The sequence below is a fragment of the Herpailurus yagouaroundi genome, unplaced genomic scaffold (genome assembly GCF_014898765.1).
Source record: "Herpailurus yagouaroundi ecotype Mexico unplaced genomic scaffold, PumYag 142, whole genome shotgun sequence".
NCBI classification, from domain to species: Eukaryota; Metazoa; Chordata; class Mammalia; order Carnivora; family Felidae; genus Herpailurus; species Herpailurus yagouaroundi.
This window is the reverse complement of record NW_024412397.1, coordinates 27,718,480-27,743,844: the sequence shown is the minus strand read 5'-3', so window position 1 is coordinate 27,743,844 and position 25,365 is coordinate 27,718,480. Positions and strand designations below refer to the sequence as shown.

At 37.5% G+C, this 25,365-nt stretch overlaps 1 protein-coding gene and 1 pseudogene across 8 annotated transcripts in view; one reads left to right on the top strand and one right to left on the bottom strand.

Moving 5' to 3' along the window:
• Positions 1–2,602: 2,602 nt before the first annotated feature.
• The window catches only part of PIAS2 (protein inhibitor of activated STAT 2), a 96,949-nt gene continuing 74,186 nt past the window's right edge, over positions 2,603–25,365 (bottom strand). For 4 of the 8 annotated variants that reach the window (XM_040478896.1, XM_040478897.1, XM_040478894.1 and 1 more), the window contains exons 9-14: positions 23,964–24,124; positions 22,624–22,757; positions 20,829–21,000; positions 14,315–14,454; positions 9,567–9,604; positions 2,603–6,913 (exon numbers count right to left, since the gene is read on the bottom strand). In XM_040478896.1, coding sequence (XP_040334830.1) covers positions 6,731–6,913; positions 9,567–9,604; positions 14,315–14,454; positions 20,829–21,000; positions 22,624–22,757; positions 23,964–24,124 — 828 coding nt within the window. In that variant the 3' untranslated portion in view covers positions 2,603–6,730. Of the gene's footprint in view, positions 6,948–9,566; positions 9,605–9,966; positions 12,401–14,314; positions 14,455–20,828; positions 21,001–22,623; positions 22,758–23,963; positions 24,125–25,365 lie in introns of those variants that run through there. The other 4 variants (XM_040478895.1, XM_040478900.1, XM_040478899.1 and 1 more) reach the window with 4 other exon arrangements.
• Positions 15,703–16,076, top strand: LOC121033228 (40S ribosomal protein S25-like; annotated as a pseudogene).

The following is a 25,365-nucleotide window of genomic DNA, read 5'->3' as shown; positions in this document are numbered from 1 at the left end:
ACCCTGTATTTTGCCTTGTACCACTGCACTGTAATCTCCCTACTTCACTCATCTTCACTCTACTCAAGCGCAGCTTTGGTGAAGAGGATCTCTCCTGTGTTCTGAGAACCTGATATAATGCCTGGCATGTAACAATACCACCTAATATTGGATAACTGAGATTTTGTTGGCCAAAAGCAGCGGTAGAGAGGTGAAAGGCAGGCAGGAAAGAGGAAGTGTGATGGAGGAAGGTCCTGAGGATGACAAAAGGAGACAAGAGTCAAAAAGCCCATGTGGCTGAATTGGCCTTTGGGCCCACCTCATCCTCAGACTGGAATGAAGGAGAATGAAAGTGGGCACACATGGAGACAAAATCGTGCTGACATACTGAATCTTCTGAGTGCATCAGGAAGTAAGGTCATCTGCAGACACAGGTGCGGTTTGAGAGTAGTCACACTTGTGATAATTGACGAGAATGGGCAAAAGGAACATGCGATGTCAAATCAAAGGATGAATAGATGACCCTGAAGGAGGGGTCTGAGGATATGTTTGTGGCTGTAATAATGAAGGAGGAGCCTTAGACAAGAAATACAGAGAAAATACAAGGGGTGAGATGGTGAGATAGTGGCCGGACATCTCAGTGGAAGAAACTGGAAGTAACCAAAAATCTTACAGGCTAGACTGTTGAATGGATCATCCATCAAAACGTTGAAGACTAACTACAAAGTCAGAGACGGCAAGAAACACGGTGAGTCAGGAAGCGACGCCTTCAGCAAATCCAAGGTCACGATCAGGTTCCTTGGTAAGAGTAGAAGTACTAACAGTATAACCTTGGCATGGGCTACAAATGGGGCATATTTTTGTCAGAGGCCTTGGGAAAAATTATTTAGAAACTGTAACAGAGAAAGGGCAGCAACCACCCACCTCTTTAAGTTACGTGGAATGTGAGTGAACACAGCCCACACTGACGAGAGGTGCAGGGTATGGGTGACAAGGCAGTGAAGGGAAAAATCCAAAGAAAAGGCTGAGACGCCGTGAGCATGGTTTAGCAAAAAGGGCTGATGGGCAACTGGGAGTGACCAGAATACCTACAGAATGAAGGCAAGTGGATGAAATGGCAGATGAAGGAAGGCTGCACATCTTAAAAGACTACAGAAAAGCAAACATGAGCTTCGTGGACCCTTCCCTTTTGAAATCTCATGCTTACCATCAAACTCACGGTCTTTCCTAAACGACTATGCCCATTCTAACTGCCTCCTGTCTCTGTAAACAGCACCATTACCCTGGTTATCCAGGCTTGAGAAACAGACTCAGCCCCTACTCCTGTATCTATTCACGACACTGAATCTCGAGTCTTCCTTTGAAATGGCTCCAGTGTCCTCCTTCTATATTCCTGGGGCCATCACCTAAAATCAGTTCTCATGATCTTATGTCTAGATTCCCAAATAGCCTGATTAATGTCACTTCCATTTAATGAGGGCTTTTGATGTAGGTCCGTTTAAGACTTCCAAGTCCACTGAGAAACTTTCCTAAATCTAGTCCTTCATCTGTTAAATGTGGACAATACCTCTTTCCTTTGAAGGGCTACTGTAAGGAATGAGACACTTTTGTAAAATTCTTAGCACAACGTAGGTTAAGAATTCTTGATTTCTGAAAAGTTGATTACGAGCCCTTTGAAGCCTGGGACCAGGTCTTTTATTCTACTCTATCCCATAAACACTTATAAAACATACTGAATATCTGAAAGTTTGACAAAGGCCAAAATAAGAGGCATATTCTATTTTATAACACAATATTCTTCTTCACATAAGAGTTAAGCTTTGAGAACACAAGATGAAGGAAGCTTTAAAAGCCATTCTGAAATAAAAAGCAGTTTGGGAAATTATGTGGTATGCCAATCAAGAAAATAACACACCTTGAACATCTGAGGAAGCAATGTTTTTTCTTTCGTCAGAGCTGCCCTTAGAACACCAAGATGCCATTGGAAACACAAAAGAACACAAAGTGAAACAAGCAAAATTTGGCCCTGCTTTCATTGTTTAGCCTTACCACTCTTCCAGTTTGGTTTGGACTGCCTTGGGCTCAGGAGATCCTACTGGCTTTGGGGAGCTCAGAAAACCCAAAATGGAGCCTACAGAAAGGAAAAAAGAAAGCTGGCTACTAAGGGCTGGCCCTAGGCACAAATGCTTTATTAAAAAAAAAAAGTCAAGACTTTCTAACTAGGATGGAAAATACAGTCTTACAATGGACTTTCACAGGGCAAGTAAAACTATGTGAAAAATTACTTGGATATCTTAGGCAGGTGTTTCTGGAACATGTCAGGTAGAGGTAGTTGAAACTGACACAGCCGGGGAACATCTTTGCCAACCATTTCCAAATCAGCCCCCGCTCACCAGGGTGGGGAGGGTTGAGGGTCATAGTGTGGACGCCGGCACTAAGGTAAACGGTGCATATTCTCGAAAAATATGGTTAAAGGGTTCTTCTCATGTCATATGGTTGGAGGACAAATCAGTAAAATCATTTGGAAAAGTGGCATGAGTCAAGAACTACAAAAGCGTTCATATCCTCGACCCAGAAATTCCACCTCTAGTAATTCGCCCTAAGGAAATAATTTATGCACAAAGACATTTGCTGTAACTTTATGAGATGCAATCTAAAATGCCCCATGGGGAAAGGTTACGCAAATCATGGCACATCCATACAATGGAATATCAAGCAATTAATAAGAGTTGACAGTTTTTAATGACATGTAGACTGAGGAAAAAACCAAGATACAAATTATACCGAGAATGAATAAACCTATGTAAAAACATGTACAAGAAGCAAAGAGACCGGCAAGAATATGCAAAAATATCAAAGGGCTTTTTTTTCTTGGGTGATGTAATACAAGCAATTATTATTTTTCTTTATAAGCCTTCTGTATTGTCTAAAATTTCCAAAATGAGTGTGTATTACTGGCATAGACAAAAAAAAAACCCCAAACATTATTGAATCAAGGATTAAAGAAGAATGGGCATTTTTATACAGCTTTATTTGTTCTGCTAGGAATTGGGAGTGTGGCTCCTAATAACAAAAAAAAGGGGGCCTACAAACCATTCATTTGACAGGAGCATCAGACTAAAAACAAAAACAAGAACAAAAAATGTCAGAGAACTTCTTAAATTGTTTTCCCCAAGTTTCACCATATTCATGTGGAACTGCAGCAGAAAAGATGGTGAAGAGGGCCAAGCCAGCAATCACTGATCTTAATGACAGTTCCCACAGCACGTGGATCCAGGGCCACAAAACACATCAGACCCAAGTTTAAATGGCGCACTGTTCTGCATTTTTCAAAATGAAAAAAAATTAGGAAAACAAGTGTTTACTTTAAAAAAAAAAAAAAGAGAAAAAGTAAATAGTTAAGTGCTTTTGTACCAATTAGGGGCTAGAGAGAAATAAAAAGCATATTTGAGAATTAAACTAATGGTTTGTGAGAATTAAATTTACTGAAAAAGACAAAACGTAACTAATGAATACTTATTAGCAGAAGAAAAACAAACAAACTTGGTTACTAAATGACACGTGTCCAGGACTGGTCTGAAGGTAGAATGCCCGAAAGGTCTAATCTCAAAATCAAAATAGTCTCTGTTGAATACCATTCCACCTACAGTCCAACATTTTAACCTTTCTTCAAACTCTTTAAGATTCTACCCTAGAGAAACTTGTTTTACACCAAGAGTTATATGGCTCAACTTACTTACCCTGTTACAACCCTCACCTAATCATAGTATTTTCATCCTAGCTTTCCTGAAGCATGTTCTAAGATAAGTGCCACATAACCTGAATTTAGCTCTATTATTTCATTTGGCCATCTAATTATCCTATGACACGTGCCAAGGATTTTTACCTTCTGGGCAGAAATGGACATAAAATCCTAAAGCGGCTCACCTTAGGGTCAGAAAGTTTGTGAATGTAAGCAGAGCTTAGCTGTGAAGCTATATTCAGCACTGATTACAGTGTCAAGAGTCACCAAAGGCAAGAAAAGCCCTTCCCATTTCTACACAGGAATAAAGACCAAAACTATAGGTTGCCTCAGTGTTTGTAAGAGGAGACTAGAAGCTGCAGTTCCCTTCCTTAAACAAGATAGTCCACATAATCACTGGTTGGCTGACAGCTAAGACAATGTCCTCTGAAACTGTATTACACTTGGTTAAGCAGAAATCTGGGCAAGCAAAACACACTGCTGAAAAGTCAGGGTCTCAGTAAAAGTACTTGGTGACCATACTAAAAAAAAAACAAAAATGCAAATGAAAAGAAACCATAATGGCTTAATGGATCATGCTGTTGTCATAAGGCAAAAGCATAAAGAAAAGTACTCACCTTCAAAGATAACACACTAAAAGCCCAATCTTAAGATTATAAACTTAAAAATGTGTTTTTAAAAACATTAGTTGCCTGTATAAATTAAAATCTTATATGTAATTTCAGTGTAAAGCACCAAAAATGAACACTAAAACTGTTCACATAAAATAGTAGAAAAGGAAACAAAGCAAAACTATAAAAGCACAGAGGTATTGGTTACAAGAACCAAGTACATAAATGAACTTCTACGAGTATTTCCATTTACCTTATAAAACTCTAGTAGATTAAATGGGGGAGGGGGAGTCTCAGAATCTACAGGGTAGCAAAATGGTAACAAATATACATCATTTATTTATTAACAAATTATACCACACAAAATGAGGGTTACGTTTTCTATCTGATTACAGAGTGAACAGAAATCGCGTCTGTCTTTCGAGCAGCAACAGAAAATTTTACTAAAAGAAATTCCCTACCTGGACCAAAAGATTGTAACACGGACTGGAGATCTGATGACTAAGCAAGTAAAATGGCCACCATGGCGCAACCCGGGCGGGGAGACGTGGTTTTGTTTCTACGCTTTAATGGGAAGCAGCTCTCCAAAAGGGGGTAACACATTAAGTGAAGGGAAGATGTAGCCAAAGGGGGGGATGATGTAAGAAAATCACATGAAATTAAGTCTGTTTACAAAGAGAGCAGTGGCCCTGAAAACTTGAGGTGGTGTTGAGAGGGGGAAAAAAAAAAAAGAAAAAGAAAAAGAAAACAAACAAACCAAAAAACCCACAAAACAACAGAACAAAACAAACCCAAGCAGTGACAAATCAGCTTCTGGGAGTTACACCAGCCCTGAAGTAATGCGACTGTGTCCCTAGTCTAACTGACATTGGGAGACTCTTCATCTGGGTACTTTGGTTTGAGAAATCAGTTAGATTAAGTCATTTTTAAAAAGGGTTTTATTTTTCAAATAGACACAGCTAGGGAGAGAAAGCTAAACATGAAGTATTAATTCCTTGAGACCTCAAAAATTTAGGAAGCCAAATGAAACAAAGGGAAATAGAAAATTTGGATAGAAATGTTTCTCTAAGAGTAAAACTCAGTCTCCTGAGGTTTTTAAAATCAAGCACATTCTGAATGAGTGGTTTTCAAAGAGGGTTATAGGCCACTCTCCCCAAACTTTCCTTACTCAAATTCAAACATTTCTAATTCTGTTTGTCCTTCATGGTATCAGGAAAGACTGCCTTTTAAAAAAAAGTAAAAGGAAATCTGATGCAGTCCCCATGCCTTGCTATTGTTTATGTTTTCTTTACATTTGAAAATCATCACGGACACTGAAACTGTATTGGTGAGAAATAAAACCAGGGTCGTAAACCATATTTGCATTCTTAGTGTTAGCAAAATCTGAAAAGGTTCAACAAGTATTTGTGTGTTATTCTATAAAATAAATGAGCCAAAGAAGTTCCTAGGAAGAGATTAAACTCTTGTTATTCCCGCCGCCCCCCAAACTGGTCTTCTGCTGCCTCAAAGCTCTCGATATTTCTGGTCAGTGTGAACAAAATTCTAATGAACATTCTAGCCACATGTTACTCCAAAAACATTTCACTCAACATTCAACGTCTGCATAGAATTTCTTTTTCGAGAAGGCAAGCCCAATTTTATAGAGATCTCTAGAATGAGCATGTACAATTACCAAAAATAACACACGTTATGTCAGGGCAGAATCTGCATAGCGTTCTTTAGCACTATCATTGATAAAGAGCAGCCAAGTCCCAGAACTTTCCTCTGCAATTGCTAGCAAACAACATCAAAGTGTAAATGACAACCAGGGAAAATACACAACACAGGCCATTTCTCTTTGATGGCTGATATCAGGAAGAAAAGAGGAACCCAAGCTGTGGCCACTTATCAGGGTTTCATTACTTCAATGAAATGGAACAAATCTCCGTGGAAAGGACTCATTCAGCAAACCCGACTTCCTTCCATGTATCTTGCCTTCACATCAGGTTAAACAGAAGTTGCTGTCATTTTAGAATCACTGATTACATCTTTTTAGTTAGAAAAAAGTTTACTTGAATATTTACATAATTTTATTGCTGTTTATTACAACAAAAAAATTTTTTAACCGATGTGTATGCAGAATCCATCCAGTAACACATGAAACTGAAATCCATCTCTCGAGAAGATACAGTTATGGCCGAATGTATCTGATGCTCAGTACAGCATGAGTAAGAAAAATCCTTGCATGTCATTTGGTTCTTGCTGTAGTCATCTGCGTTCATCTCAGAAAGCAAAAGAATCCATTTGACGTTTCAATAAATAGCAAAGTAACCGTTACAAAAAAAATAGCTTCCACGGACCAGAGATCCAAGAAAGAACAGTTTTGATGAATGATTCCTAGAATCGAGGGAGTCCTCCTTTAGTCCAATGAGATGATGTCAGGAATGTTACTTCCACTGCTGGTTATGACCCCTGTCTCACTCCTGCTGCTGGATGAACTAACATGAGTACTGCTTTCATGGGGGCTGGTGGTGGTGACAGACGTACTGCTTGCTGTTAAGGGTGAGGTGAGACTATCCAAAAACATAGGAGGACAGTACTGCTTGAAACAAACAATGATGCCGATGAGGAAGAGGCTACATTGGTTTTAAATAAAGAGACTAGAAATTGTTAGATATGCACAAGTGATAGCCACATATTTAAATCCTAGTGGGATTTAGAATTTCTCAAAACTTCACATCTTCGGATGGAAGGTGGTATGATTTTAGCTATTTTACTGTTTAGTGAGTGCAGCATATTTTTGATTCTCTCAAGTCTTGCAGAATTTGTAGACCAAGTATACAGGTCCAAGTACAAAATGTCAACAACTACTAAGATTATTTAATAGTAAATACTGGCCCCACCATTATGACTCATACTTAACCTCAAAAAGAATTTGCTCACTAAATGCATTTATGCCACCTTTAAAGCACATCATAAAGGCTAACAATATTTATTTCTAATGGCATTAAGCAAAAATGCTAGTACAAAATTCAATAATTCTTTTAAAATTTAGTGTCAATCAGACTCTTTAGCAAGAATTTTAAGACTGATCAACTCAACAGTACCACTTGAATCCTTTAGACATACATGAAATGATACCTGTGTAATCACGAAGAGAGCATTCATTCTAAAACAGAGACCATACAGTAGCTAACTACCACAGGATACTCAGAACAGAGACTTATCCCACATAATCACAAAATTTGGGGATAAATCTGAAAGGAGATATAATCTTCCTTGTGGGGCTTGATACTGCCCCCCTTCAAGAATTCCGATTTCAAGTCTCCTTACCATCTTGATAGCTGACTCTCAAATTCAAACCTGAAGTTTTAACACTATAATATCGTCCAAGAGGAGTAGAGAGACAAGAGCTAAATACCGCCACGAAAATATTTAATGTGAGAAACAGCAGCACCGACTAATTTTAGTAAAATAAGTGAGGACCAGTTATATACAAGAGGAGGAGTCCTAAAAATTTGTGTTCAGATCAACTATTTGAAAAAAGATCAGTAAGAATATTCAATCAATGGTATCAATTCTATAAAGTATTCCAGCCTATCGTTAGAGATACTAAGTTACCAAACAGTAACTTAAAACTGAAGTTTTTTTCACTACACGATCTTCCAAAAAATCTTAAAATGGCAACGACAGCCCCAGGCTCACGCTGCCAATCAGTGGAAGAGACAGAAAAAGTAGTTCAGTGTTTAGCATGGGCAACGGTCTTGGTTCATCCATAAAATAAACGTCATACACAAAGAGATCAAAGGGATACTGGTTAAGGGGGGAGAGCGTTTCGGGTGCTCTAAAGAGAGTAGACTTCTAAGGCATTAAACTTCTTTAAAATTGAATCAATTCTGATTTTCCGCTAAACAATCTGGAAAAAAGCCCAGAAACTTACATTTTATTTCTACTTCCTCTCAGGCAGTTTTTGACTGTCTACTAGTAAAAAGGTACTCTCTTCATTTATAAGATGAACGCTTGATACCACAGTTCTGCTATCAATAGGCTCTACGAATTCTTGTCATACTCAGGGTGCAGCCATTTTACCTCTAACCATGTGTATCTAACCACGTGTATTGGCACGTATCTGCACAAAGGAAAAAGGGCCTAAGGGGGGTACTATGGAGGTAAAGGAGGACAAATCTAAGGATTTTAAGGAAAACGGAAGGCACAACCTTACCCTTCTACTGGCTTATCAAATAAGTTAGCCTGACACTAAGGATGCCAAATAGCACTATGAAATCAAAATCCTATGGGTTCTAAGATCATTTTTTAGAAGGGTGGTTCTCTTAAGATTCAGTAATATTTCAAGCCTGAAGAATGCATTTCCTAGAAAGATGTATAGATACTTTTGCTATAGAATCTACTAATGTAACAGAGTTGACTCAGAGTGAGAAGAAATTCCTCACTCTGCACACGTTATCCTGGGCCCAAATTTCCAGTGTTGCTTGCGTGATCAGATACAGAGTACGGACACAGGAGGCCGGTATAAGACTTGTGGTTAGCGGCCTCTGCAGCCTATGAAGCAGTGCTCTGTGGGTCTTCCTCTGGCCCTCCCTTCCTGCAACAATTCTCCCAAAGTCACTCTCTGCTTCACTTTCCCCATGCCTTTCCCTTCCCTTCCCTTCCCTTCCCCCCCCCCCCCCCATTCTGCCTCTGATATATACGTCCGTCAGTCCACGTTTACTATTGGGTCCCTGGGATCCTCGAGTTTCTTACTGCTGACAGAGAAAACCGGAATGATCGGTTTATAGCAACTTTGGATTGGGGCATCCCCAAAGTCTGTATCTGATGGCCTTTAAAAACAAGGAAGAATCAAGCTAATGATTCAGGACTATTGAATCAGCTTCCGCTATTTTCTATGCATAGAACGAGTGCTTCACAGATAATCTCTGAAATTTTAACTTCCAGTCATCAGCACTGCTTCCCCTCACTTTAATCTCCCAAATGCTTGTAAGAAATGCTAACTGATTCTGAAAACTAAATAAAATATAACTAAAAATTCAGGTATTAGGTCAAAATATCATAAATTTAAAAACAGCAACTGTAGTCCTCCAAATAAAATTGTGAAATATTTACATAGAAATTCCTTTCCATCAAGTTAAGTAACTGCAAGTTGACTGTCCTGATTTTATGCAACTGGTCATTTTTTAGTTAGTATGACATAACCAACAATCAAATACAAATTAGTTGCTTAAATTCAGGATACATACCTGGGGATCAACTGGAATAAGGGAAAGAAAATCCAAACCTAAAACAAAAATGTTTTGTTAATAGTTGTCTCATAGTTTGGAGACAAGAATTATTTCCCCAAATCATTTTGTATTTATCATGAGTCATAGAACATTTGGGGTAAGTGCTTACCATTCTGCCACAGAGAAGTTCAATACCATGATCAGTGAGAGTTAGATGCATAAAACCCCAAAATGAACATATTCCCTCACAAAACAACTGGAAAAACCACCACCCAGAGACTTAAAGGAAGCAGTCCAAAAACTGCCAGAGGACTGTGAAGTCAAAGTCAACTTTTCCCCTTCATCATTTAATAGAATGAGAAGCAATAAAAATGATGAGAGAATGATCTGGATTCGGACTATTAAAAAAAAAAAATACTTAGGCTCTTAAAAGATACTTCACATTTATTTTTTTAGAAATACACCAACCACATTAAGCTTCAACTAAAGTAGCACTTCTTAAACAGAGATCCGTTTCATGGATTGCTCTCTGTCACTCTGTCCCCACATCAAGAGTAGTACACAGTTCAGTGCTCTGCACAAAGCAAGCACCTGGTTAACTGCTGCTCGCTAACAAGCCAAATCTTAGGGTTTACTGGGTTATAAGCTAATGCAGTTTTCTGAACCAAAGATCTGGGACTCTCCAATTAAGCTTTAGAAACAGGAATGTGGAAAAGGTTGCCCAGTAATACCATTTTAAAGTATTAAAATTATAACAATAAATAGTAAAAATTTTCAGATGTGAAAAGTCTAGCAATAAACTTCAAAGTCAGTTCCCCTAAACCTCCCTAAATTTCAAAACATTAAAAAAAAAAAAATCACATACTAGGTATAGGTCAGTGAGACAGGCCAATTTCTTGTTCAATTCTATGAATTTTTATATGCTAGCATTCAATGTCACCTCAAATATAACGATCATACAGAATACAAGTCTGATATTAGACTGTTACTCAAAATAGAGAATATCTGTGGAAATGATATTTAATATATTAAATAACCACTATGAATAATTTATAACTCTTTTAAAGTATATTTATTCCCTTATAATCTCTAAGGATATGATAAAAATGCTTATCAAGTGATACACGCTATAGCACCAATCATTTCAATGAAATCAGTTTCTAAAGCATCTTTAAAAACTGTTAATATGATTTTTCACTCCATATGCCTGTCACTAGCTATATGATACCATGGAATTTTAGGCAAAACTGGACAAAGGGGATCACAACGAACTTTTCCAACGACTTCCCCATTAAACTGATACTCACTAGATGACATCTCAATAAGCCAAGAGTTTCTTCACATTAATATTGTTCAGCAAATCCTGTGCTTCTGAAGAGAGTAACTCAAAATCTGTCTAGCCCTTATAGTACCTTTTGAATTTTATATAGTCAACATTTCATACTATTGACCAAGTCACAAAGACAGTTTATTGGCATGTCTTTTAACTGACTTAATTTTATTAATTTGGTTTTGCTTCAAATGGTATAACATTTTTCTTTTTAAAATAGCTTCTGCTTTTTGTAGCTTACTTAATTTATATGTTCAATCACTTTTAATGTCTGTTCAATCACTCAGTCCATTTGAATAACTTAAACCTTTCTCTTTTTTTTTATAAAGCTAAAGGAAGGAAGTATTAATATCTCTTGCAATATTGTGTTTGGAGCCAAATCACTCAAAAATGCTCATTTTCTACATGTTTAAATATCCCCACTTCATAACCAATTGAGATAAATATACAGGCTTGATATAGTCTTCAAACGGTTTGTGCAGCTCCAGCACTGGAGGCTGCCCGGCAAGGTGCAAAGATGCTTCACTTTTTCATTAGTTCAATTCTCAGCTCTTCAGATGTACTCTAATTGTCTTTGATGATCATTTCATGTGTGCCAGTCAATATATACCGATGAGAGATTTAAGACACTTGATCTGTATCTTTTGACACTTTATCCAAAGATAACTGAATATGGTGACTTATAAAATGCCGTAATAAGACACCTAGAAATGTTTCTAAGTTTGGTTAAACTTGACTCTCTCCCTAGCATTACGCAGATGCTCTCTATACAAAATCCAACATTGTAATGAAATACTTTCACTGAAACCATTTTTTCTCAAACACTAACACTGAGGTTTGATGCGGTATTTCAGATGTTATTCCTTCTGACAAAAAAACTTTAAACTATTATCAAAGTCCTGCATTTTACATATTAAGTATACTATTAAAACTCTTACACGAAATAGATGAGGTTTCATGAATACTGATTAAAACATTACTGCCTTGTTTTTGTAAGTTTAGTAAAATGCTGTTTTCTTATTTCACCATAAGTTTCAATTGCAATATGTTGTATTGATATGTTTTTACGCCCACCTACATATTTCATGGGTGAAAACGCTCAATTATTTTTAACTAAAAAGCAGGTAGTATTAAAAATTCAGATGGTACATTCTAAATGTTTTATTAACACTGACGAAATTGTAGTTTCTGGATTTTAAATGCTTCCTTAAGTGAAACTGACTCTACAGGTCTTATTAATAACACCACATTTTCCTTACTTGAGCCATGAACTTTAACAAAACATTAAGTATGTAAATGTTTAGCACTTTCCAATTTTAATGTACAACTTTTGAGCACCATTCACACCTGACAATATGGCACTAGCAATAATAAGGCAGTCATATTCTTTCTTGAAATAATCAAGCTGTTTTCCATTCCATAAATACAAATTTTTTGTTTTATTTTGTAATTCACTGTTGCACAGTATCAGAAGATGATCCAAGCTGCAGTTCATTATTAATATCATTTCTTCTTTGTTCTCCTGCAGATTCAGAAGATTCATATTTATGATGTTTAAAAGGAATGTTAAGAAATGTATTAAAACTTTGTCATCTCTCCATTCTTGTTCTATTTAATATTTTATTATAAATTATTAAATTTATAAATATGAAAACTCTGCACAGTAGGACTAATTACATAAAAATTATGCACAAAAATAAAACTAAAATAAGCACTAACTACAGAAGAGCACATTAACAATAAAACAAAGTAAAAACTAGACTATTTAGTTGTAGCAATTACTGCATAATTCATAGATGATGACAAACTGGTAATTCTTCTGAAGTACAACAGACCCTATTCTGTTCAATTTATCAAACGGTAAGAAAGCAGGTCAACGTTCTAATAAGCAGTGTCACCATCCTAGTTCACACTCGCTAAGTATCAGCCCTGCATATCAGTCTTAGTTCCTTAATACCAGCTTGGAACGCATTTTACAAAATACACAGTTCACATAACTTATTGCTTCTTATGCCTGCACTTTTTATAGTCTCCCTTATGCCCAAACTTTGAAATAATGTCAATTCTCCAAAATTAAAAATTCATCCAGACTCACGTAATTTGAAAACAAATGATCTGTAAACTGTGGCTGTTCTATTCCTAAATGGCCAGGGTCGCTTTCGTAAACAAAAAGTTTTTTCAGGATTATTTGTGATTTCAAGGTCTTTAGGAAAACGAATCCTTCTGGAATGTTTGTTTGTAACACACATGAAGATGATACACACTCTTCAACCTCCTTTAAAACTAGCCACAGTTAAAGGAAAACTTGGCAGTTACGAACTAAGTATCTCTGAGTTTCCATCTGTCTTATGGACCATGAAACTGCCCCTGTACCTTAGAATCAAGCTTTGTATACAACAAATATTTTTAATTGGTGCCCGCTGGACTTAACCAAGTTTTAAAATGCCAATTCCCCAAGTACATACGGAATAAACATAGACAGTTAAGTAGGTTTTTTGAAATTTTTTGACAGATACTATTATTAGTCTATTCTTCTCCATTAAATTTTACTCAAATAATCTGAATAAATTTCAAGTGGCAAGATTACACTGGGCCAGGTACCACAACTATCAACTGTTTCAACAACACAAATTTTGCCCAACAAAATATATGCTGTGCTTGAAATAAAGGCCTCATATAGAGGGATATGAAAAATAAATTGTAGGTCAAAAGTAACTTTACAAATCTAGAAAAGAAGATTATTAACAGGAAAAGAGAAGGGTATTCCACTAAAAGGGCCCTTCGGAAAGAAGGAAAGTCATGAATGTAAGAGGCACTGGCTTCAGCTTGCTCCAATTTGATTGATCAAAAATGCCTACAAAAACAATGGCTATGGAGGGAAGAAAAGTGGGGGGTCTGTGGGGGAGTTCCAAATTTCATAATATGGCCTTGGTTCTAAGGTTATTCGAGCAGCCTTGACTTTTTCAAAAGATATCCCTAAATATTAAGCAGTGCTCTAAGGAAAGAGCTGGTAGATCCTATTTTTACAGAGCAAAACAGCCTCACAGGGCAAAGCCACTGATAATGTTAACCCTGTGGTACACCAGGACGTTCTAAAGCTGTGATGGGCTACCGAGAAGATTATGAGAGAACACTCTACCGAATCTGCGAAGCTTCGATGACAAAGACAGTGTCTCCGAGTACAAATTACTCATGAGGGACAGCAACCCCAGAAAAGTTTCCTACCGTCTACTAGATTTCCTATCATCAGTAATCCACAGATTGCTCTGTAGTTAAAATGACAGGAATTGAATGTGATATATTAAAACATACTTTTATATGAAGGCTTCAAATTTCCTCAGTATTTCCATTTAAATTGTAACACTACGTTCGCTCCACAGATTTAGAGGAAAAACAAATAAAACTTGGTAACAAAAGAAAACAACTCTTCACATACCTGGCAAATCTGATGACATGCTTGATATTGGCGTGTGGTGGAATGGTACTGAGTAGTCTGCTAATGAAGGCGGAATAGCAGCCGGGTCAACCGAAGTCACACTGGGCACCCTTACAGAAGATGGCTGATACATGAGAACCCTGTTTTAAATAGCATGGGAAATTACAAACAATCTGGCTGTTAGTTCACAGGAGAGAAGGGCTGCACCACCGGGCATTCTCAGTCGTCAGCGCACTAAGTTTCAACACAACTACATGGCGGCTACTCACTACACAGTACTCCACTCTACTCTCCTCTTTCATAACAGTCTTCATTTTAACATGAACGTATGCTGGCTCTCAACAGCAGCTGTGACATAAGAGCAAGTTGGCATTAAAACATAGTGTACGGTGCTGGAGGAATACATAAAACTTTCATCCACAGAGAGAAATATATTTTACATATGCTTTTATGAATGTATGTGTAACATGGATGTGGATATTAGTAACTGCATCTAGAAAGAAACTTAGAGGGGCACCTGGGGGGCTCGGCCGGTTAAGTGACTCTTGATTTCAAGCTCAGGTCATGATCTCACAGGTCACGAGACCATGCCCCACATCAGGCTCTGCGCTGACAGTGTGGAGCCTGCTTGGGATTCTCTGTCTCTCCCTCTCTCTCTGCTCCTCCCCTGCTTTCACTCACTCACTCTCTCTTGCTCTCAAAATAAATAAACGTTAAAAAAAAGAAAAAAAAAAGTTAGAAATAAACTGAGGCCTCCTAAGATTGGATTTAAATCATGGCACCTTTATAAGTAAAGCTATCTATTATATACAGTTCAACCAGAATTTCTTCCATTCTAACTTGAACTATGTTAATTACTAGCAATCTTATCTGAGAGTCACCTGAGGCAACATTGCCAATCCTAACGCCAGCCAACCTGACGACAGGCAGCAATCAGAAATTAGAATAAGATGATTTCTCAAGACTTAATATAAAACATCCAGAAATAAAAATGTTAAGTTACTATGATATCATCTACTCTAAGAGGGTTTATAGACTTTGAAATTAACTAATCATGCTACTAAGAATACAAATTAAATACACTTTAAAAATACATTAACTGATTAATAGATACACACACACACACGCACGCACACACACAATTACAGCTTTATAATTTCAAGAAGCAGTTTAGTTAATCATATTTTTTCTAATGCTCAGGAATAAAGAGATGATTTTGCATTCTTCCTATTGAGCTTTCATTTTCTCTTAGCCCAGGTTAAACAAGACAGTAAACCTTACAAGACAGTATAAGCAATGTGATGGACCCTATGGCTGATGGTGGCCATCCCTTCTAGCCATCATCCTAGTGAGGCTGCAGTGGTAGCAGCTACTCTCTGAGCTTCCTGATGCCACCCAAGGACGACAAGAAGAAAAACAGGCAGGCAAATCAGACAAGAAAGGCAAAGACCCACTGAACCAATCTGGGGGCAAGACCAAAAAAGAAATAGTCCAAAGGCAAAGTTTGGGATCTCAGATCACTAACCTGGTCTTGTTTGACAAGGCCACATATGACAAACTCTGCAAGGAAGTTCCCATCTCTAACCCCAGCGGCTGTCTCTAAGAAATTGAAGATTTGCAAATCCCTGGCCAGGGCAGCCCCCTTCAGGAGCTCCTTAGTAAAGGACTCCTTAAACTGTTTTCAAAACATAGAGTTCAAGTGATTTACACCAGAAACACCAAGGGTGGAGATGCCTTGCCGCTAGTAAAGAGGCATAAATAGGTTCCACCAACTGTACATTTTGAAAAATACAACTTTGTTATTAACTAAAAAAAAAAAAAGGAGAGGGGACAGAGACATAGGGACATTAATGCTGGCATCCCAAAGCACTGCCAATGAACTACTTACTATAAGCTTCATGAGAGAGGCACAGAATTATGTAGCTGGGAGGGACCATTACAAAAACGAAGCCAACAGAAACTTAGGACCATGGTCACAAAGCTAGACCAAGAGGACCGTCAGGACCTCTAGGCGTCCTTTCCTTTGGCTGGAACTCTTCTTGTCACTGCTCAGATTATTAAATACGAACGGTAAGAATTGATGACATGGTTTCATGACACTTTTCATATCCTAAACAACTGACAAAATATTTCATGACCTCAATTTAAACCTCAAACCATTTAAATAATCACAACCTATTTAGGCACTGGAGTCATTCTAAAACCAGTTTGCATGATGACACGAGGATCTTGTTCAGCTCTTACTCTACACTATCTGTCAAAAATATGGATGTCACTGGAAATGTGGAAAAGGAAGGCATCTTCAGAGTACATATATGGCTACGTCGACAACTGTGTTATTCTCAGAATAATGAATAAATAACACAGGTCAGAGTTCCGAAGTCTTAAAAGTGGACCCACCGGGAACAATACACTTGAGACAATTAACAGAAGCCTGGCATTTCAAACACATTTTCCAGAGGTAGATGAAGATGGAAGTCATCATCCAAACAGCAACCTGCCTAACTTAGAATCAGAAGGCTTCCTGGTCTCCACTGTTACCTAGAGACCTAAAATCACAAGCAGGAGGTGAACAATACTAGAAAAGGCAGATTCTCTGGAGGGGGAAAGAACAAACTGGGGATGAGATCAAATAAGTTATGTTGTATTAAAACACATCTTTTCCTAGAGGTTTGAAAACAGTGGTCCTCTACAGGGATGAAAAGTACAACAAGTAATCACCAAAAGCATTTTCAAATTACACGTGATCCTACCATCAACATGGGAATACGTATCTGAAACGGGGCAGAGGGGGTAAAAAGGAAAGAGACTGGCGTGCTCATGCTGAGGAAGGGATTAAAAGAGTGGCTCTGATTATTCTATCTCATAGTATTAATATCCTAATCGTATTTTTTAAATGTAAGAGATAGGCTTTTGAAGACAGACACCCACACCCCCCCCCACACACACATGCATGTCTGTGCCTACCTTCCTCCTGCTCCCCGTTCTCTTTCTTTCATATCTCATACTGAAAGTGTCTTTTGTCTTGACCCTGAACTGAACCCTGAACTTGAATCAGATTTATAGGGGACAATAACAAAACTCCTTTCCTCCAAGCCCCATTACTTACACCTGTAGAGTCAAGTCAGTGTCCCAACTCACTATCATCACAGTAACATCTAATTATTGCATAGGTTCTGACCTCATAACATGAAACTTTAAATGATTAAGTAACTACTCCTTGTTTCTCCAATACAAAACACTGACTGTCACAATATGTGAAAATGTCAAAATCCAATGAAGCTACAAATTATTAGATCAACATCTAAAACCTCAGCAAACATCTGAAAAACTATTTAATGTAGATTAATTTCTATTAGCTGAACTTTGTAACCATTAACACAAATTCAATTTTTATAGAATGGGTAAATTAGCCATTTGTTACCATTATCAAATTATGTACTGGTAGCAGATTATGGTTTTAATCAGAATATTCACAAAGACAACATTCAGAAAGGTAAAGGATTCTAATGTCTATGCAAAAAATAGATGTATTTATAAAAATGGAATAACAGAGACCATGGAGAAAGGTAAATGGCTATATCTGACGGAACTGTGGGTATAAAAATGTGATGCTATAAAGTAATAAGAAAAATTTAAAGTTTGTAACATGTTACTGCCTCCTCATGGAATTGGCAAATACATACACAGGCATATGTATACATTAGGTACATATGCCTAATGTATACATATGCCCGTGTATGTATCTGCTTGAAATTTTTGTAGCTTTACCTATAACATCACAGCACAAAGATACTGCTGGAACATTGCTGGACAGCAAATAGTATTCTACAATGTGCACTGGATCATGGAATTCATCATAGTTGGCCCACATTTAGATGTCTGAAAATGAGTTAACAGTTCAATAACTTGAATATTTATCCATAAACCTGAAATTCCCTGTATGTTCCCAATTTATCATACAAGCATAAAAAAGACTCAATTTTGCTACCAATTGCTAATGAGTCTTAATCCACAGAAATACATATTTATCTCTATTCTTGTCTATTTCTGTCTTTAGAATACCTTATTAATGACAAAGCAATCATTCATTGGCTCAGGGAATGTGGTAGGGATACGATATTTAAAATTATCTTTCCATGTACAAAAATATCAGAGGTTTCTCTAAGTCTTAGGTTAAGGTGTCGGTCTCTTCTGATTGGTACTGTATGATGCATTTAAGGACTACAGTAGGTACATAAGGTGAGAGGCTAAAAGGATTCCCGTCAAAATGTTAACACAGGTTATGTCTAGGTGGAATGCATTCTACTTCTTGATGCACTGTGAAATTGTTCTTAAGAGTAATTTTTACTAAAACAGTACCTCCTAAAAAATAACTGCTCAGATCTCCGGGATTTAACTGAAGGCAAGTTTTTCCTGCTTTCTTATTCTCTATTCTTTCTCATTTGCTTACTATCACTGGCCAAGAAGTCCTATGATAAACTTCTACAGCAATGGAAAACCATGAAAATGTTGGATGCTGAGCCACAAGACAGAATAGGGAAAGGAAGACCAGGAACAAAACCAGAAAAGCATTAAGACTTGGAAAGGATTACAGAGGTGACCTAACCACAGCATAAGTCTGGATCCATGACACCCGCTGGGACAGGTGGCATCCACTCTACCTCGACACAGAAGATGTGATTTTAGTATAAAACATCAACTTTCCTAGTGTTCAGCTCCTATGGAAAGTCTTTCCATATTATCTTTTCCTCCACTGGACTTAGATCTCCCAAATATTGTAACAAAGAATAAACTTAATCCTCTTCATCAACGATTCCCTTTTAAGAATTACAAGATATTCGCACATTCACATATTCTCTTGTCCTGGTTTAACAGCTTCAGTCCGTAGACCCAACCATCCATCACGTTACAATCTGCACAGTTTACCAGCCTGTTCTCATCTCCTGATGATCAACACGGACTAAGATGGTATTAAGTGAAAATCACTTAGACATAAACAGAATAAAACTAGCATGGGTATATCTCCTGGACACTATGCTTCTTTCATTAACGTAGCCTAAGAATCAATCAGCTCTAGAGTGGTAAACCTTTCAAACCATTGTGAATTCTAACATTTCAAAGAGTTCCTATCAGGAATGGCTACTGATGAACTAAATACCTTTCCAGAATCCACTGAGATGACTTCACAGTCATCCTTATGACAAGATTCATTTTATCAATGTATTTCCTAATAATAAAGCATTCCTGAAGGTACCCTACTTTGTCCTAAGGATGGATATTGTTTGAATATACAATTAAATGATTTCCTAAGATTGAACTGAGAACTCTCATGGAGTTTTCTAATATGAGCCAGCTTCATTCTGTACGGTTGTTAATGTACAAATCTCATTTGGGTACTAGGAATTATGTTGATTTCATGGAACGAGCTGGGTAGCTGCAACTCACAGACTTTTTAAAGCAAAATGCAGAGTAGAAGTCCATTTATATAAAATGTCTAGAGCGGGCAAATTCATACAGATGGAAAGAAGATCAACAATTGCCTAGTTTAGGGGTATGAATGGGGATTAACTGCAAATGAACAAGAGAGAAGTTAACTAGGTGTTAGAAATATTCTACAACTGAATTATGATGATGACTGGACAATTGAATTTATTAGAATCAATGAACTGGGCAATTAATAGTTAAGACAGGACATTTTTATGGTATATAAGTAACGACCCAATAAAGCCATTAGAAAAAGTAAGTGCACTGAGAGGCCCAAAGGACAAGACTGGCACACCCAAGTCTGAAACAATATGTTCAAGGAATGTCAAGGGAACCCTCTGCTACTTTCTTGCAGGTTCCAAAATTTTTTAGAAGCACCTATTGCTACGTATTCAGACCTGTCACTATACAGGACAGTAACAGCTTCTACCAGATGAATCATAAAAACTACATGCTAGAATGCATTTACTTGCCCATAGTTTGCCCTGGAGAGGATGAAAAGGGAAGGCAATCAATTTAACTCTTTCCTTATCTTACTGAAACCTGAAAATAATTTTATGAGGTAGGCATCATTTAACCCCATTTTACAGAACACAAAAAAAGAGGCTCAAACAAGTATTTCATCCAAGATCATAGAACGAGTAAGCAATGGTGTCAAAATTGGAATCCACACTTGTTAGATTCCCAATTCCACACTCCATTTTACACCAGGCTTCCTCATGTTGGTCTGTGACGCCAAATATACTCCTTACAAATTGGTTCAAGAAAATGACAAAAAGGATCAAATATGAAATAAATACTCAGACATGAGAAGACCTGAACTCTCACTTCCCAAAGATGTAAATAATTTCATCAAAATTTTCTTTCCTTTAAACAATGTGCTCTCTTGAAAAGATTTCAAATGAACAAAGGCAAATTAAAATAGCCTTCTACGGTTATGCAACTCTCAAAGAGACATTTACAAACCTATACCAAGAACAGTTAGTTCCAAGTGTAATAAACAATAGTGAACTATAAATTAACAAACCCTTTGGTTGGGCTGCTTTGTGTTTCTGACATAAAGATGCATTTCCTTTTGGCAGGAGGGTCTTCCTCTTCATCAGAAGAGCTTTCTATAGTCAAGTCAATAACATCCACTTTCTTCTTGCTTGTCTCATTGGCTACAGTCACTGAACAAGGCTTACTGAGGACACTTGAACCTGATGTAGGGAAGAGAAGGAAAAGAAAAAAAAAATCAAAGGTGCAATACACATCCAGGAGAATATACAGCCAGTAAAAAGCCACATACTCTGCTCTATGGATGGAGACTAACTCCTTAACTCTGGACATCTATCTATAAAATGACTGCTCACCTGGGAGAAAAGGTGAGCTCTATGCCCTGCCAGAGAGTCAAAGCCTCCTTTGGACAGCATGCTCTTAGCTATCTCCCCAGTACTGCCAAAAAATCTGTTCAAATCCTGCTGCTCAAGCTGTCTCCCCAGGTAAGCAATCATTTTACAGACAGCCTGGGGTTAGGGGTCCAATCTCCAGTCACAGACAAAAGTATGTGGCTTCACTAGCTGTGTATTCTCATAGACGTGTGGCAGTGTTGAGTCAGAATCAGGCACTTCCATTACAGCAAAGCGGTACCCATGTCAAAGCATGTATAGGCCCCTCTCTGTAAGCCAAAACTGGGTAAAAATGTTCACCTCGATGAACTGAAAAAACTCCAAACCTCTCATTTAAGTTATTCAGATATTTGAAGCTCTTCTTATCAACCATCTACTGATCACTTAGGTTCTCCTTTCTGCCCACATATACCTACCATATGTTAACTCACCATTTCACAGAAATTACATTATGCCCTATAATCTGTTTAACAGAAAACTAAGGCTGGCTGATAGTGGAAAAGCAGCAGCAACTACTCAACTAAATCACTATTCTTCTCAAAGATGAGGGAAACCTCGATCATTCTACCTACAGGTTCGGTAACAATGAAGGAGTTTTTTTGTTTTTTTTTTTTTTTTTTTAAATAGGCTCCATGCCCAATGGGGGCTTAAACTCATGACTCTAAGATCAAGAGTCCCATGTTTTACCAACTGAGCTACCCAGGTGCCCCAAAAGAATGACTAATAGTGACATAAATCTTTTACTTTTTACTCTGAATACTCACTATTCATTATATTGTTAGAATGTCAAATATAATCAACACAAAACTCAAATGCAGTGAATGGACATGGTCAGATAAGAAGAAACATTCAGTTCACCTATGGGTTCAATTATTAGAACTGTCCCTTAGTTTCCCCACTCAGTGTGGGCAGATAATAGGGAGTTGAAGGTTAAGCATACATCCTAGGTAAAGCCAATGGTCAAATTTCTTCCCACAAAGAAATGGAAACAGTCTGTTCACTTTGTTAGCAACTAACCTGTGAGCACCTGCCTCTACCCTCCATTGATGGATTATGTGGTCTAAGGACACCTAAACTTGGGGTTTCCCCCAAAAGTTTCAAAAAAATTCTGAAAGCTATCCATAAAAATGTCATTTATAACTTTTCACTCTGTAACAAACACATTATATTAAAATGACTTGAGGTGATTATTTCATTTACTTTATATATGACAAATATACTACGAAAAAGCTAATTATAAGGTGACATACACTTTACCAAATTTCTTAAGGTAAGAGTAAAAACTGCTTGAGGGAAATTACGTATGTAACAGACGATCAAAAGATACAGTTCACAAACAAAGCTCCAAATGCAGGTCTAGTGGCCAAAGTTAACGATAAAGACAACGGTGCGGGGGTCTCATTGCTTTGCTCTCCGTGGCTATCCTGCACATACTTTCTATCTTTGTACACGGCTGGCTGGACACTTTCATAGCTTCTTTCTTCGGTCTCATTGGACACCAAGTGCCATCTTCTTGGAATTTGATCTCATCCACATCAGAACAGTCATTGAGAATTTCCATGAAAAGCCTATAAACCAATTAAGAAGTGCATAAATGTAATCCATGGCTTTGTTCAAAGGTGAGCTAAGTAACACATACTGCCTTGGAGACAAAAGTGATGCTATTTGACCTTTTTGTTTGTTTTGGTGTTTCAATACTTCACACTTTACAACAGCTGTTACACACCCCCCCCCCCCCTTCCCCTCCTAGGTTTTAGATCTTTAAAGGGTTTACTGAGAATCATCTAAGAAACCAGTTGACTAAATAGACACCTGGAGCCTCCTAGCCAGGACTGGTAGTAAAGAGCAACCTCCAGCATAACATACAAAACAGACATGAGCAAATATAAAGGTTATTATACAAAAAATAATTTATAAGCTTATTATCAAGAAAAAATGTCATAGGGGTGGGGAAAGGAGCATTAGGGCCATTAAAAAGCCTCAATAAATTTAAAAGAACTCAGCATACAAATTATGTTCTATGACCATAATGAAATCTGAATCTTCAGAAAAATCTGTGGAAAACGCCCAAATATTTGGAAACTAAACAAAACCACCAATGAGACAAAGAAAACATAAAAACATAAATTAGAAGGTATTTTGAACTGAATATGAAAATTAATAAAATTTGTGGAATATAGCTAAAGCAGTACTTGAAGGAAAAGTTATAGCATTAATCTTCTTCTATTAGGAAAGGACTCAAATCAAACCTCAGCTTCTACCTAAAGAAAACTAGAGAGCAAATTAAAATGAAAGTACACACAAAAAGGGAAACAACAAAGAACAGAAACAAATGAAATAGAAAAAGAGGAAAATCAATCAAAACAAAAGGCTAACAACCTTCAGTAAAACTGACAACCTTCTGGTCAGACTGAAGCTCACTCAGAAAGAAACAGATCACCTGAGGAACCCCACATATATTAAAGAAACTGAATTTGTAGTGAAAAACTTTACCACAGAGAAAACCCCAGTCCCAACCATCTTCACTGGGGGATTCTACCAAATATTTGAGGAGACAAAATACCACCACTTCCCAACTCATTTGTATGGGGCCAGGATTACTGTAGTATTAAAACCAGACAAAGGCATTACAAGAAAGGAACAGACGAATATCCCTCGTGAAATTTAGCAAAACAAAGCCAATGATAAAAAGGATAACATGATGCTAGACTAGAAGTTACACGAGGCTGTACTGCATGTTTACACAGCTAACACTTATGCTGGGATATACTTACCCATCTAAAATTAGACTTTCATAGGCAGCCTTTTTGTCGCACACAGGACAAATCCAGGTGGGCTTCTTCTCATTCATTTGCAGATAAAGGGCAGCATCAAAACACTGTAGATGTGTACAAGTCACTGCACGGCATGGGATCGTCAGCCTCATTTTCCCTAACTACAGAAAGGGAAGACAACAGGGGAAACCTTTCAGAAAGGGTAGCAAAGCCTCAAAGGCAAGAGTCGGTCATAAAAGTCTGAAAAGATCTCACAAGAAGATCAAAATGAAAAAGATTTTCAAACCAGAATTTCTTTCTAATCAAGATCACTACATATATTATTTGTGTTCACTCACTGCCCTATGACTTTTAAAAGACTATTTCAGGGGCACCTGGGTGGCTCAGTGGGTTAAGCAAGCATCCGACTCTTGATTTCAGCTCAGGTCACGATCTCAGTTTGTTAGTTCAAGTACCACATTGGGCTCTTCACTGACAGTGTGGAGCCTGCTTGGGATTCTCTCTCTACCTTGCTCTCTGCCCCTCCCCTGCTTGCACTCTCTCCCTCTCTCTCAAAATAAATAAACATTTTAAAAAAATAAACAAAAGCCCATTTCAGTTTTTGAAAATAATTAACACGTAAATTCAGAGGCAGAAAAAAATATATATACAACAAAAACCTGTCTCTTTCTCACCTGTTACCCTGTTTAGAGGGAACCGCTATTACCCACCTCTTGTATGCTCTTTCATAGATATTCTATGTATAACCCAGTGTGTATTTTAAAAATACATTTTCCCATAAATGGTGGCAAGCAATACACACAATTCTGTGCCATCTGTCACATAATACAACTTAATAATTATTTCACGTATATTCAGTACATAAAAAGCTACCATGATATGAAGATATAATTGATGTGAAGTACGTGATATGAATGATCATTATTTACTTAACCAGTACCCTCCCCTGGTGATGGACATTTAAATTGTTCCTAATATTTTATCACTACAAATGATGCTGTAATAAATAACTATAGGCTAAACTCCCAGAAGTGATATTTTTGGGTCAAAGGGAAAGTGCATTTGTGATTTCTGTCATACTAACAAACTGTATTGATTTATGCATATACGTGCATTAATGAGTTTGGTTCCCCTCAACTTTGTCAACACAGTCCTATTAAATTCACTTTGATCTCTGCCAATCTGATAAGTGAAAACCACCCCATTATAATTGTGAACTACATTTCCCTTATTATAAGTGAAGCTGAGCTTATTTTTAATTTTTATTTTTAGAGAGTGAGAGAGTGAGTATGGAGTGGGGCAGGAAGAGAGAGAGAGAATCTTAAGCAGGCTCCATGCTCAGTGCAGAGCCCGATACAGAGCTCAAGCCCATGACCCTGGGATCATGACCTGAGCTGAAATC